The sequence below is a fragment of the Dicentrarchus labrax genome, unplaced genomic scaffold (genome assembly GCF_905237075.1).
Source record: "Dicentrarchus labrax unplaced genomic scaffold, dlabrax2021, whole genome shotgun sequence".
In the NCBI taxonomy this organism is placed as follows: domain Eukaryota; kingdom Metazoa; phylum Chordata; class Actinopteri; family Moronidae; genus Dicentrarchus; species Dicentrarchus labrax.
In genome coordinates this window covers 27,684,604-27,700,868 of record NW_026136705.1, presented here as the reverse complement: position 1 = coordinate 27,700,868, position 16,265 = coordinate 27,684,604, and the positions used below count along the sequence as shown (strand labels likewise).

At 36.2% G+C, this 16,265-nt stretch overlaps 1 protein-coding gene across 2 annotated transcripts in view; it reads right to left on the bottom strand.

The window, feature by feature from the left end:
* The window catches only part of doc2b (double C2-like domains, beta), a 134,742-nt gene that overhangs the window by 38,965 nt on the left and 79,512 nt on the right, over positions 1-16,265 (bottom strand). For both annotated transcript variants that reach the window (XM_051401900.1, XM_051401901.1), the window contains one exon: positions 7,869-7,943. In XM_051401900.1, coding sequence (XP_051257860.1) covers positions 7,869-7,943 — 75 coding nt within the window. The remainder of the gene's footprint in view (positions 1-7,868; positions 7,944-16,265) is intronic.

The window sequence follows — 16,265 nt, the reverse complement described above, 5'->3', positions numbered from 1 at the left end:
TAAATCACAGCAAAATCTGTTTATCTTGGGCTCATATCACCTTTGTTTAAAGGACACATTTTTTTCAGTATGGATTAGATTATCCCAAGAGTAAACACAAATTTGTTTCGTGTTTGGTGGCAAAACACCATAAGTCTTGTTTTTTTAAATCCTAATCATCCTTCTTGTTGTTAAGACACAGACAAAATGGGTCTTGTTAACACCACTGTATAGAGGTGATGTGTCTTGTTTCGTCATTTAAAGAATATGATAAGAAGACATTTTAATATATTTATTAATTTAATGATTTAAGAAAGAGATAAGATTTTTCCAGTTTTCATAATTTAACAATTGTTTAAAGCGAAATAATTTACATTTTTCTGGAGGCCCCTGTGGACAAAAGCAGGAATGTTTCCACCACCTCATTTTGTCTGATTCGTGGGAATCTGACCAAGTCCGACCAGGCATTAAGAATAGTTTACACAGAAATAGTTTTTATCTTCTTGCTGATGGTCTTGATTGTTTATGTAGGTCACATAGAGATATCAGCATTAATCTGGGGCTGTTTCATAACCAGTTATAAACTCCTTGTACATTTAAATAATGGTCCAGTTTGTAATTCAGCCCAAAGTGACACACAAAATGGCTCTGCAAAGGCCAAACACGGTATAAAGCTGAGGTGTTCACATGTTATATCACAGTAAAGTTGACAGCCAGTGTGTCTGACCTTGCTGTTGGGAGAATTTGTCACTAGGTGGGAGTTGAGTTCACACCTTGTTGATTGACAACTCATCATAGCGACCAGTGGGTATTGCTGGATTGATGACATAATAACCAGATATGGTTTACACCTTTACTCTACCATCAGGGTCGTGGTTGGAGTATTAGTTTTGAGCATGAAACGGTTCATCTGCCAAAAAGACACCGACAATCACTTCAAGGTACTATAAAAAAGAAAGAAAGAAGCAGTTTATTGTCTCTGAGAATGCAAGTTTGTGCAATCAAATTTTAGCACTGATTCTCTGTTGCCTCAAAGCAATGTTTGCTTTTATTGTGGTTTATTACATAATGCAAAACACAATATGCAATAAACGAGGTTGGAGTTTTGTTCACGGTGAATCAATTTCGGCCTCCCCAAACTGATTGATTTCTCAGACGACTGTTAGGTCTTTAAAAACAATTAAGTGAAACACTTAAATAGTATTTTATATGCCGCTGAATGTGTTATTCCTGCATCTATTGTTTGTTTATCAGAATCATGTCTTACAATTGAGCTATTAACCATTTCAGCGATGCAATATAATCACAAGCATGAAAGCATAAAAGTAGATATATGCTGTAGCTACTGTACCCAAAATGTGTCAACTGAACCAGTTAATCACCTTGTGGTCCTGTGAAAACATCATCATTTTGCAGTATTTAATCCCTGTCAGTAATCGACGGTTTAATCTATAATAATTACAGGCATTTCATTGTGTTTGATTGTGGTCTCAAAGGAGATGGAACTGTGATCTGGCTTTGCAGCAGAGCGTGAAACTTCACTTCTGATTAGAGTGCAAGCAGAACTTATGACCTCTTTAGTGGGTCTTAATGAGGCTCTTAGACCGAGCCTAATGATTATTTTGAGAGCAAGCTGAGAGAATATCAGAGCGGGGAAAAGGTGACGGCATTTTGTTTTACTGGCAGAAATATGCACAGCCCTCTGTAAGACCTGCTACTGATACAAGAGACAAATCCCTAGAAGCCAAATGCCCTCATGGAGAGTTTCATTTCCCTCACCAGTCAAATAATCCATGACATTGTCATATAAATACATCTTTTCTGCTACTGTAAGCTGAAAGGGTTGTTGACAGTAGTGGTGATAGCCACCACAGCGGGACACATAAGTATGGAAAACCCCTTACATAAAGTCAAACCAGTCATTGGAAAAACTATGTGAGTGACAAATGATCTCGAGTAAGGAACCAAGCTTTTCACAACTTTGTCAGATACCCTGAGAAATAATTGTTTGCTGTTCGGGGAAGTTTGAAAAATACATTTAAAAATTGTCTTAGAAGCTGCTTTTAAACAATATCTTTTGAAGATGTGAGAGCTGACTGTGACGCCATGACATCCATTCACAGATGTACAGTACCACTTTATCAGCAGGGACGAGCAGAGAGCTGGTAGGAGCAGCAGATGGCAGGGGGAGCAAGCCAAACTCTATGCTGTACATAACAAAAAGTGTGTATCTTGGTCTCTTTCAACCTTAGAAGAAATGAGTGGTGAATGAAAACTAAAGCCTATAAATAATGAGAGAAGTGTTGTCATATTGCAAGTCCAAGACCCAGTCTTATATATAGATTGTGTCTGCTTCAGCAATTAGTGGCTAGGCAGTTTCGTCAGTATTCCAGCTTCAGCTCCACTAGTCTTACAAACACCTCTAACTAGCAACATCACTAGCATGAGAAACTATTCCATGCTGGAATCGCCATATCCCTTGACCCATCTTACTGAAGACAAGAACGTGTTTTCAATATGAAGTTGTGTGTGAGTGTGAGAGTTCAGCCAAGTCGACAGGGTGTTGAGCTGGGCCCACGACACCGAGCAGGCTCAGGCTCAGGTATCATAGCGATGGTTGCCAGATACCAGAGACAAATTTGATGACTTTAGACTTGACAAAATCTAAAAAGACTTGGACTTTAACACCAATAACTCATGAATCCACTTGGAATTTAGCCTTTTGACTTGAATATACTTGATACCTTCCCTCAGGCCCAAAGATTAAAAAGTATGTTGTTTAAACAATGTGCCACGAATCAATTCATTTCCTGAATCAACTGACGTTAACTTAATTCCCAGAAAGTTGACATTTAATTCTCCAGATCCACTTTGATTGAACCAATCAAACATCACTGAGTGCCAGTTGGAAAAAATTATACCAAAGATAATTTTGTTTCGGTCATTAAAATTGCATTATATTTGGTGAAGAGTGCATTATGACTTGTTTATGGCTTGGGATGCCTGTCTTTATGATTTATTTATCCGTTATTTTTGCAGGGACAACGCACAATTAAAAATAATCACACAAGAGTGGGCTCATTTGCATCTTTTGTCCCTGGGCAGGTAGACAAAAAAATACGACCATAGAACCGTAAATACATTTCCTTAAACAGCACAATACATAAAAGTCCATCAGTGTGAGATAATAAATAGAATTCATATGATAATAAATAAAGTAGATACAAAGCAATCATTGGTGGTGACATTTTTGTGCCGACTTCAGCCAGAGCTGCAAAGCTTCATGAGTCTCTAATGTTTGTGGGTATGGAATTCCACTTCCTCACTACTTTCACAGAGAAAGCTAGCTGACCAGAGGCCGGCTTCCTGAACTGCGGCACCCAGACACCCCTAACTGATGCTGTAGTCCTACAGGCACTACCACTGCTAGGAAAGGTCAGGTATCCTCAAATTGAGAAAATTATATATTTTTAGAATACTACAGTGATGATATAGACTTTAGTTTAGCTTTCAGGGTACACAGGTTTAAGTGAAGTCACACCTGCTTGTGAACAGGTTGTTATAATGGGGAAAAATCAATGTGTGATCAAAATTTGGAAGCAACTGGTAAATTTCCCCATTTGTGTATTATTATTATGATTATTATTATTATTATTAAAACATTGCAACCTCATAGTGATGATAAAACACAGAGAAGCTCACGGTCAATACACTTGTATGCTTGTTGAGAAATAACTTTGAGCATAAAAAACCACACACCGTTGCTTTTACAATTCAGTTTGTGCATGGAATACACAACATTTAAATTAGAAAGCTTCAGAGTAGCTGGTGGGTGGGTTTTTTTTTTCACATTGGACAGATGTTTTGATGTTTTTTTGTCACAGAAACATGAGATCTGATTCAATAATCTAAAACAATCATAACAATACAAAAGTGGGTTAATCTTGTGAAAAGCCACACTTAACATTATGAAGGAGCAATTATCTTGTGAGAAATTAAATAAAATTGCCATCTAGAACGAATGAAGTGGTGATTCACTACTGACGTAATAATGTGTCATTTACTTTCAAAGGTTCAGAGTATTTTTAGCCTCAAACCATGGCAAGGGAGAGTGTCTACATGGTATTTTCGACAAATTCTGTTGACTTCTAAGCAGTTTTTCAGAATGTTGATCTCAGCCGAATGAAGAGCACACAAACACTTTCACAACGGCGTTTATAGTGTGTTTTTTCGCTGCAAGAAGCAAATCATTTGAATCATCCTCAGGGTGCGATGAATATACACACCAATCTGGTCTCAAGTTGTTGCGAAATCTTTCTCTGGCCCAAATCTGTTAGATGGATATGATCACAGATGATATCTACAGTTGGTGGATTTAACTCAAGTGATTAAAGGGGAGGAGCAGTCCAATTCAGACCAACAGCAGGCAGATTGTTGATTTGTTTTATGGGCCTGTTCCATGTGTTCTGTGACAATTATTACACCATTGTTTCATTACAGTTGTCAGGCCCTGGGCTCTCTCTCTGTCTGAATGGCTAATTACACATTCTCATGCTAATAAGCACAACTCTATCTGTGCTGTCTCACTAATTAGTCAATTTTTAAATTTCAAGAAAACAGGTTGTGTCACAACAAAGCACCATCAGTGTCTGCACACATGACACAGTCAATAATTTATTCCTGTCAGACATGAAGAGACTGAAAATGTTAATAACACTGTTTTGTACATTTGCTGCACAATAAAAGTCACAACATATTGTCTGGCTGAGCATACAGTGGACTAAGTCACATTGCTAACAATAATGGGTGGCATATGCACAGCAGACATGATGACTGTTTCCATCTGTCTGCAGAGACCAAAGAAGACGTTTATTTTGAGTCAGAGTTCAGAGATCCATCCAAGAGTCTTGAGTGGTTACGTGGCAAAATGTAATAATGTGGTGGAATGTAACTTATTATATTTACTCAAGTACTGTATTTTCACATATGTGTGCTCTATGCTACTGCTCTGCATTCATTTGGCACATATATTCGCTTATAAGATATAATCCAGTACTAATCTACCCAGTAATGTATCTAAAATTGGCTCCACATTCACAAACTACAACATTAAAATACTATTTTTACTGTATTCATTATAAGACTATGATATGATAATGTACAGTATAATAACACTGTGAATGGAGCCATTCTGCATAATGAATACTTTTGATCCCTTAAGTACATTTTGCTGATAAAACGTTATCCAAAAGCAAGTATCTCTGGCTTAATTTGTAAAGAAGAAGTTTTAGAACATGGTATTTCTACTTTGACTTAAGAAATAGGATCTTGCTACTTCTTCAACCACTTATGTTCATTTAAAAATGAGAAGTGAGTTTGTTAGAACTGCAGTATCTGTTGAATTCTTTACAATAAAAATAGCAGCTCTCCAGACTTTGCACGCAGCAGCGACAGAAAACATTTTTCCTTTGGCAGCGTCCTCTGTATCACTCACAATTTCTAAATGGTTGTTGCTGTGGAGTTTTTTTTTCCGTCATCATACCAGGGTCTCTAAAAACTTTTCTGGGCTGTTACACTATTTTACTTTTAGCCATGACAAATGCTGGGCTCTAGCTATGTCCATCTGTCTTCCTGCCTATTGTTCCAACTATCTTAATGACTGTATGTTTTTATCTTTTTTTGTTGCCCTGTCGTTAATACTTAGCTTACTATATGCATGTGAATGTTAGCATTTCAACATAAAGCCATATCATAGAAAAACTGCAACATGCATATGTCTCCTCCTTTATGCTGTAAGTTCACATTTTTGCCAAACTCTGAATGTAATAATACAATAACAAACAATATGGAGAAAAATCTTGTCAAACATTTAATTGATCCAACGAGTTTATTTTCTGGTGTGTAGTGAGCATTACGGCCTACTGGAGGTTGCTAATGTGGCTGGAACGTAAGTAGTTTTAAAAAAAAGAAGAACGTATTTTACATAGTTTGTCTCCATTGTTTGTGACATCAGTTTTATTAAATCTTTAAAGTTTTCTTCTGTTTAATTGTATTAATTTGTTAATTTTTTAGGTTTTTGGTCTTAGGTGCTAAGAGGCTTAGCTCATAGTTCAACATGGACAGTCTCGCTTTGTTATTGCAGCCATCTTAATAGGCTTAATTGCACTTTTCCTTTAATAACAATAGTATCTGTTTGCCTTGCAGGGTGTGACTTATCTCAGAACAGCAATGCCAAGAATTAAAGAATGACCCACAGTAAATTAGCACACAGTTGCATGGTTATTCATCCTTCTTTTACATATCTGTCAGGTGTAAGTACACACGTAACAGTGGACTCAAATCAAAGATGAAGTTCAGTGGTAAGGGCAGGTACTTAACAATTACAAAGTTCTGATCTAATGAATAAATGAGACGAGCTTGAAAAGGTATTAGCAGAAAGGGAGATGTGAGTCAGGTAGATGAATAATCACACAGCTTTAACTTTCAATAAGCTGCTTTTGTGGAATGTACTCGCATTCACATGAAGTAGATTACATTTCAGGACTTTAATGAAAGGATTAATTCAACTTCAAGGCCTCCTGTCTGACCCAAGCAAATTAAAGAATGCATTATCTTATATAAAAAAAAAAGTCATCTTGAATGTTGCAATTTAAGATGCATTTACATCTTTCCATTTTGTGATGATAATGCCGGAAAAGCAGCGACTGGGGTCTGACATGTGGAGACCCATGAGGGCTTTAATGGCTCTCACAGAACAGATCATAAGTTACGTCACTTCAAGTGCGTCCACTTGCGACATTGAGCAGGCCAAAGCTCTGCTCACAGCATGATGATAGGAGGCACAGCCTTCACAAGTGAGGCATGTCGTTAGTAAGTGGGTACATTAGGTCATTCTGTTAATGTTGTTTACATTGATGAAGCCTTGCACTGACATACCCTCACTGCGGTGCTTCCTGAGTCATGAAATAGATTATTAGCCTTCTCCTCATGTGGGCCTATTTACAAACCCAGAGAAAACCACAAGACACTCTTAATACAAAATATGTGTATTCCTGAAAACTCAGACATGAGGGAAGTTTGTTGACCCATCAAAGCTCATTTTAACAAGATCAAAGAATTGAATCCACGTAGAGCCATGCCTCGTCATTCCAGTGAGAGACTGAGAGGACACCAAGCAACATTTACAACTGTGTGTATACTGGGTTCAGTGCTTCCATTTTTGTTTCTTTTTACATTGAAATTAAGCATGTCACTGAGTCTCACTTCGTTTACAATGTGAACATAATGTGAAGCATTAAATCATATATATATATGATTAAATGCTTTGTTATGTTAACTATATATATATATATATATATATATATATATATATATATATATATTTGTGTTCATTTTAGTTTTCTTAACATGTTATCTTAAAAATTAATCTTAATTATTGAGCAACATTTGACAGCATTTGACACCATTTTTTAGGGGTGGCAGCTGGTAACCCTTGCCACCCCTCTACATCTGCCCCTGGAGATATCTACTGAAGTTAACATGCTAACCCGCTAGCCCTGGATTGTAATATTAGTAATACCACTCTGTGCCTCAAGAGGAAATAGAGAGTCACTGAAAAACCCAGTCTGCCCTCAATCCAACATTAAAGGATGAAGAAGTATCGCTATCTGAGAGGAAGAAACACGTTTGAGGCAAAGGATATGTGATAGAAATAGAAGAAAAACAGGAAAAGGCTTTATACAGTACATACAAGGAACAAGTCGTCACACTACTGACCACACGTTCACCGGGAAGAGCAGTGCAAAACGGTCTTCATATTAAAAAACATGCAGTCGCGGGAAGTCAAAAAATTCAGCACAGATTTATTATGAATTGAACATGACACTCACCTTGCTGGCTCCTGGCAGTAGGTGCAACTTGACATAGGGGTCGGAAAGCCCATTGTGGTCCATCGGCTTGAGCCCCTGCAAATTAAACACAGGCAGGTCATCATGATGATTTATAAAGATAAAAAAAGTCTCAGATATATGTAATGTTTGAAGTTTAAAGAGCGACTAAACACCTTCATTACCAGCAGTTCTCAAGACATTCTGAAAATAACAAACACTAGCATCAGTATCAAATTGATCTGACCATAGTCACATCTAAAAAAGTTATATCTATCTATCTATCTATCTATCTATCTATCTATCTATCTATCTATCTATCTATCTATCTATCTATCTATCTATCTATCTATCTCTTATTTAATATATCTTGTCTAATGAGGAGCAGCTCAAAGTGTTAAATCCATAGCATGTGACATTCATTAAAAATGTCAGGAGAATATAGAAGTTGTGGCTTTCCAGTTTTCCTCAGTCAGCGCCTAAATTTCTTGAGATGTACTTTACATGCTACTTCTCATCAAATCTTTGGCGCTAAGGTGTATTAGTCATTCAGTACAGGACCACTTCAGCTAGAAAGACCCTCAACATCACACTGAGAAACACTAAAGTGAATAGGCGAAATGACTAAAAAAATTGCTTTCACATTCCTTTGAAAAGCAAATCAATGAGACTCAGGGAGGGAACAGGATGTAAAGGTCACTCATACAACGACAAAATAAAACAACACATGTGGGTGCCCACAGAGCAAACCAAAACGAAAGGACCTAAAGGGTTTCCAGAGTGAAATGCAGAGTGAATAAATGGAAGAACGGAATCCAAATGCTGCTATGAAAAATATCTTCCCATAAAGCACAGGGAGCGCATGAGTTTTCTTTTCTTTTCTTTTGACCTCATGTGGTGTTGAGATTATACAGGTTGCCAACTCCTTTTGAGGTAAAAGCTTAAATTGAATCATTGTCCATGAATGAGTATGCTTATGCTGAGGATAGTTTTGGCCATTATCATATAATCACTGTTAGGTGACAGCGAGCGCAAATGTCAACTTTCATCAGCGTTGCTTTTACGGTAGCTTCATGAAAAAGAGTTTGTATATTCAAGGATTTCTCAAAATCCCAGGAGATGTGATCCTTCAAAACCTCAGTTAAAAACAGGAAAATAATTAAAACTGTTTAACATTATGCTTGTGATATTTATGTTAATTGGTGTGTTAATTTTTCACATAAATACAAACAAAAATGTCTTGAATGCTCATCAACCATAAATTAAATCAGAGTTACTAACCAATATGAATTAGTGTTTGGTTTGGATTAGAGTAAACTTGAAAAAGTAAAAGTTGATGCACAAATTCTGAAATTATTTTGTTGTTAAAAAACAACAAGTAGAATGATTAGAGGAGTTTGCTGCTTTGATTTTAAATCTTGATTCACCCAAACAGCAGAGGCCAAGATATTCAGACTTTTGGTCACTAGCATGGGTCGAGTCCTAAAACACTGGATCCTACATTTCCCATGATTCTATATTCTTTTGTTAGACTCTTGTATGCCCCCATGGGATATAAAACATGACAACCACTAGCCCACTAGAATCCTAATGGTATTTTTTCTCTGCCCCTGCCCTAGAACAGCCTGAGTCTGCCATTGCATATAAGAAATTCATACAAATATGGGATTCTGGACTCAGTCTGGAAGGTGTGGATTAACTTTATGTAACCAAAAACCATCTTTTCCTAAACCTAACCAAGTAGTTTTGGTGCCTAAACCTAATCAAACATATCACTTCACAATGATAACCTGTGATGACGGTACTCTACAATGGGCATATATGTTATTTTGGAAGTCACTGGCAATTAGCCTGTTCAGTCGTTTAGGTATGAGGACATATACTTCAAAGTGTGAGATGTTTGTAATTCATATGTAATAAATAGTAAAAAAAAACAACAGAAAATACTCTAAATAAGTATAAAAACCAACCATGATATCTTAAAGTGTGAGAAGTTTACAATTCAAGAGTTGAATAGCCTCAGGGAATGTACTTCTTTTAAAGCAGTCAACAGAGGTGTCTGAACCTCCTCCCAAAGGGAATTTCCTCATAGAGCTGCTGGCTTTGAGTCATCTCTAACAATGTGCTGAATCTTTTTATGAGGCCGAATTTTATAAATTTAACAGAGATGGGAGAGAGTGGCCGGTAATGTTAGATGCAGTCTTAACTATTTTCTAGTAGTCAGACCAGACCATACTATGACAAAGGAAGTTTATGATAAAGCACGTTCTACAGCAGATGTGTATAACTGGACCAAAGGTTTCCTTAAAATGCCAAATGGCCTGAACTTCAACACAAATATAATCTCTGATGGACCCATTTAAGGTTTGTAGAGATACTACAGCCAAAAACATCTAAAGAAAAACTCTGGCACTGGGAAAAACGACCTGTATCTGGAAAGATCCAATGGTATCAGATCTGTATATCATATCAAACTGTCTGCATGTACTGTCCGTATCTTTGACAAATCCAAATGTATCACCACTTGGATAGTACTGTATTTTAGGGCATTTATTCCACGTGTCGTGTGAAACCAAAAGTCAACATGTCAAATCTTTTCCTAAACCTAGTAGTTTTTGTTGCCTGAACCTAACCAAACTGCAACTGTAGCTGGCTTTATTTTGAAAGTGTAACCAGAAGTTGCATATTTATTATGACCGTGGAATGAGCATATCTTGATAACGTGACACTGTCACGGTGGACTGGCGTGTGCATTAGATGCTTTGGCATGATACCGTATTGCGAAAATATTATAAGTAGTAAATTAGTAGTTGCTGTCCTATGCAAAAAAGTTAAAAATGAGCTTGACATCAACTAAATACTTATTTTTCTGATTATACTTACATACTTTTACCAAATATGTACTTTTACTTGTAACAGAGTATTTTTACAGTGTATAGTACTTTTACTTAAGTAAAGGATGTGAATACTTCCTCTACCATTCTCTAATAATCATACTGTGTAGCAGAATGCAGCTCCATTATCTATTTTGTAGACTGACTATAATAAAGATTTGCGAGAAATTACGGCCATGAAACCATTCAGTAACAGCATCTAATTCCAGCTTGAAATTATATATCAGCATTTTGAGCATTGAGCAGCATTGCCTCAAACAATAAAAGCCAGTGGTTGTAAATCATTCTAGTATTTTAGTAACCCCACAGAAAAAGTGAGAGATGAGGCCCTGACTGTATGCAAGTGGATTTTTAAGGCTGCACTGTTTGGTATTACATTCTGGTCTACTGAGGCTACCATGAGTGAGAAATTGCTGTCTGTGCCTCTTCTACAATTGATTTCACCCTGTGCGATTGCTGAAAACTGGTGCAAGTTTGGATTCTCAGGGGCAGCACAAAAGACCCAGGAATGCGACATGCAGTATATTACAATTTGTTGTTGAACTGTATTAAACTGTTGACTTCTAATCCCCCTTCTAAGCTCCCCCCAAGAGCATCGGGAGGAGCTTTTCATGGTGGCTTCAAGGCCATCAGTGCTTGTATTTAAAATTCATATAATCAATATTAGATACGTCATGATCAGCGTTGTTGGACACTGTAATGTTGCAATGCTCTGCTGTGTACACAATCTTAGTTTGTCCACTGTGGTTTACAATGTTCTTGGTGGATAACTGAAGCAAAAATAATAAATTTAAGGTTATAAAAGATAGAAAATAACATTATTAATGTAATAGAAATAGCTATTCATGTGTAATAGTAAATGGGATTACTTAAAATGGCCTTAAAATATGACTCACTTATTGCTGCAGTACAGTATAATATCTAACAGAGGAACACACACAGTAAAATAAGACACCCTGAATAACAAACTATATATATATATATATATATATATATATATATATAATGTGGGATAAAGAATAATAAGGCTTAGAGACCCTGTGGCTTTATGATCTCGCAATACAAAGATTTCATTTCTCATCTGGCAAATGATAAAGATTTCACATTACTGGAAACAGCCGTCATGCAAAAAAAAAAAAAAAATCCTACATAAAATTCTTTATTATGAGCCTGGGGCCATTATTTTAATTGTTCCCTGTCTTTATGGTTCTTTCTTTAATGGACCAAAAAGGGAGAAACACAACAAATATGATGTCTATTCACCCACAATTATCAGGCTTAATAGAGGAGCTCGGCTCAAAGCCCAGCACTCAGCAGGAATTACTGGCAGCAAAATGACACACTCAACTGTGTCTCTAATAAGGCAACACTACTGCTTTAGATCCTGTCTGCACAAAATAGAACCATAGTGACACTAATTTCTATAGCTGACTCTCATAAACATGTCCACATAGACGGTGTCGGATATTGTTAGTTCTCTGACATCTCAAGAAAGTTCCAGACAGAAGAGATGACATTATAAATACAGACAGACAATTAAATCAGTTTAGGGGGAACACTAACTAGATGAGAGGTAGTTTCTCTGGGTCTCTCTAATTCTATTTAGGGTGTGTCACAGAGACAGTGATGTCTACATACAGTAAGATATCATTTCAACAGGACTGAAGTTAAAAAGGACAACTCTGGTCCTTCTAGGATTTTGTTGTCACTCTCATTAGGCTTATTTTAAAGACAAACTTTAACCTAAAACTGTTTTTTTAGCTGTAAACTAATTGATATGACCATACTGTAATGAAACACATAAATGCTTGTGTAAATATTGACATTCTTACCAAATTTATCAAAATGGGTTTAAAATGGCTCAACACGCCCTCTTTTGTTTGAAATCACTATGTACCTTGTAAGTTTGGGACTACTTTAACTAGGAGTAAATTTTTCAAATGTATAAACTTTCAGTTATGGCTTGAGCAAACGTATATTTTGATTAAAAAACGCAGGAAAATATAAATGAATGATCTTATTTTATGTGTGACCACGGTATAAGCAGGATAAAGCCCTTTGAGGTGTCCACAATCAAGAAGTAATGGACTCTGCACGTCGGATGGTTCTGGCCTTCACATTATCCATTAATTCCTGATTATGGACACCTCACATGGGCATTATCCCTTATCAACTATCATTTGATACTATCGACCACAACATTTGAATTGATAGACTAAAGAAATAGATGTGTCCTTCTGACTTATTATCATTTTTATGCTGATGACACTCAATTATATATCTCTGTTTCACCAAACAACCCCAACACACTACATGCTCTTATTGTCTGTCTCACTGAACATTTTAAAGCTAAATGAGGAAAAAACTGAGATTATTTTAATAGGACCCAAAGCATAGAGAGAAAAACTGCGCTCAACGCTGGGTGACCTTCCCAAAAACATTAAAAATAACATTAAAAAAATTGTGTGTGATTTTAGATTCTGATTTAAATTTCATCTTTTCATTTTAGGAATATTGCCAAAGTCAGACCTTTTTTTAAGTCAGAAACACTCACTCATGCGTTTATCACCAGTCCTTAAGATTACTGTAGTTCTCTTTTTACTGGATTACTTAAAAAGTCCATAAGAAAGCTACAGCTAGTTCAGAACACTGTGGCCAGAGTCCTAACTAAAACTAGGAAAATGGATCACATCACTCTTCTGCTGAAGACACTGCACTGGCTTATTTTAAAGTCCTTTTACTTGTTTATAACACTTTAAATGACCTTGCTCCTCCATACATCAAGAGACTTTCTTTCATTTAAGGTTCCAGCCAGACTACTGGGGTCCTCCACCGCTTTTCTTTTAAATGTTTCTTATGTGTCCCATAAAAGTACTGGTGAGAGTGCTTCTGTTTTTATGTCCCTAAACTATGGAACTCACGGCTCTCAGTATTTTTAAAAGGTAAAACCTTTTTTAATCTGGCTTTTACTTTGGAGTAATGTTAGTTTTAAGGTTTTAATCTTTGGTTTTTATTTTTTTTATTTTGTTATTTTGATGATGTTTTACATTTTATTGTTTTTATTGTATTCATTTTTTGCCTTACACATTTTTATTAATGCTTGTTTTTATGCATTGTTTTTATTTGCTATGTCTAGCACTTTGGGCTGCATGTTTGTATGAAAGGTGCTATATAAATAAAATTGAGTTGAGTTACATATAATAGTGTAACAGTCACAGGGGACATTTATTTGCATTAAATACTTTTACTTTTAATACTTTGAGTACATTTTCCTGGTTACACTCAACTCAAGGACACATATGGACCCGTCAATCACAAGGCAGCCCTACCCCGCTTTATTGTCTATTTTACTCTAAAAGGCACAATACTTTACAAAATAATCATCTTGCTGTATGAAAGAAGACTTGAAACTAGTGATTAAGATAATAAACTCTTCAGGAAAGAACTAATAAAATCAAACCAGAAGGTAATTTTCTCATTAGCTCCATTTTTTTTTGGAGCCAGTGGAGTCACCCCATGCAGGCCAAGAGAAATAATATGGCTTTAAGGCACAGTGGATTCCCTTTTTATTTCACCCGGAAGCCCCCTCCACTATTTATACAGTCTATGGTATTTTTACAGTGTTGTATTAGTACTTTTACTTAAGAAAGTGACCTGCATACTTCCCCCAGCACTGTCTAATAATAATACTCTTGTAGGTTAAATATTATCAAGATTCGAGCTAAATCACAGCCAATAGGCTGTTGCATTAAGAAACGAGGGTCTAATTCCAGTTTGAAATTAGATATCAACAATACTGTGGATGTATTTCCTCAAACTATTGTAAATCATTCTCACTGCAGTATTTTAGTAATCCTACATAAAAAGTGAGAGATGTGGCCCTGACTGTATGCAAGTGGATTTTAATGGCTGCACTGAATGGTATTGCATTCTGGTTTATTGAGGCTACCATCAGTTGAAAATTGTTGTGCCGCTTCTTCAATTGATTTCACCCTGTGTGATGGCTGAACACTGGTGCAAAATGCAAAACAGGAATGCAACATGCGACATATTTGAAGAAATGATGTAATGAGAAAGTAAAACTATTTGGTGGCAGTTTCACTCAATTTTTCTACTTTTATCCACTGTTTCTGTGCAAAAGGGTTTGCAGGTTTGAGTGACAGAGAAACACGCAGCTAATTGTATTTTACCTTTATTTTAAAGGTCCCACTGAGTTAAAAAATTGCTTTTACAAGTGAGACCTGGTCATGGTAACAGCCATACAAAATCACAAGATATTATAATACAACATAATATACAAATGAGGCACAACAATGTTCAGACAATACATACTGTACAGCCTGCATTAAGTGAATGTTTTTATATGAATTAGAGTATGTGCGTCAATGTATAAATACAGTAACAGGTGAACTGCGTTGCGTGTGAATGAATGTCAGAGCTGACGTACTTTCCTGGCAACTTTCTAATGGTCTGAATTTGCATTATAAGGTTATGTAGGCATGAGAAGTAAAAGAAAAACAATTCAATCGCTATATATAATTAATTCCTTTTTTAAAATAATGAATTCTTATTGTGTACAGTAGCAGCAGATAAGGTGTGGTGAATGCATCAGTCCATAAGATGACAAATTATGATGAAACTGGTTTTAGGGCTCAATAAACAGAGCTGCTATAAACCTGCATTCTTAACCGGATGTTTTATCATAATAGATTGGTGTTCAATTTAAGTGTTTTCATAATAGTTTTAAATAGATGTAGAGGAGGTGGTGGCACTTCTTTCAGCCCTACATTTTCAGCTATACAGCAAACAACTTCCATTAATAAGTTAGGGGACCCTGTATGTTGCCTGCGGGGCAAAACCTGGGGCAAACAAAGGCCACCAACCACTGTCTGCACTGCTCCCTGCTGCTCATTAAACTTAATCGCTGTCAGTGCAAGCTAATGAGAGCGTATCAACAGTTTGATCAACTCTCCTCTCATCTAGACTTTGGCAGCTGAGGACAATTAGAGATTTTAGTTCAGTAGTCAAACTGAAACTGTAAAGGTTTCAGGTAGGACACTTTCAAAATATCCCTATCTTCGGAGGAAAATTTAAGTCTGCACTTCTCTGCTAGCTAAATATATACTTTGGTTTTTGCTTAGTAGTGGCTTTTACTGTAATCACTAGTGAACATTATTCAGTTCTCAACAGCCATTCCCAGCAGATTTCCAGGTTATCTGTAATGTTTTACAGATTATACGGTTAGTTATAATCTGTATAAATATAAGTGCATAACAATAATTGGTTAGCAAACCAGCTGGGGAAGAAATTAACTTGTTGTGCTAGTCAAAATACTATATTTATCATTACTTGTCTCTAACATAATTTCAATTATGTGAAAGACTGCATAGAAGTAGTCATATTAACTTAATATTTAACTAATAGAATCAGGAGCAATGGATTTCTATGCATTTTTTATTCTGTTATATCATGGCCCCATCTTTCTTTAATGATGATCAAATGTGCG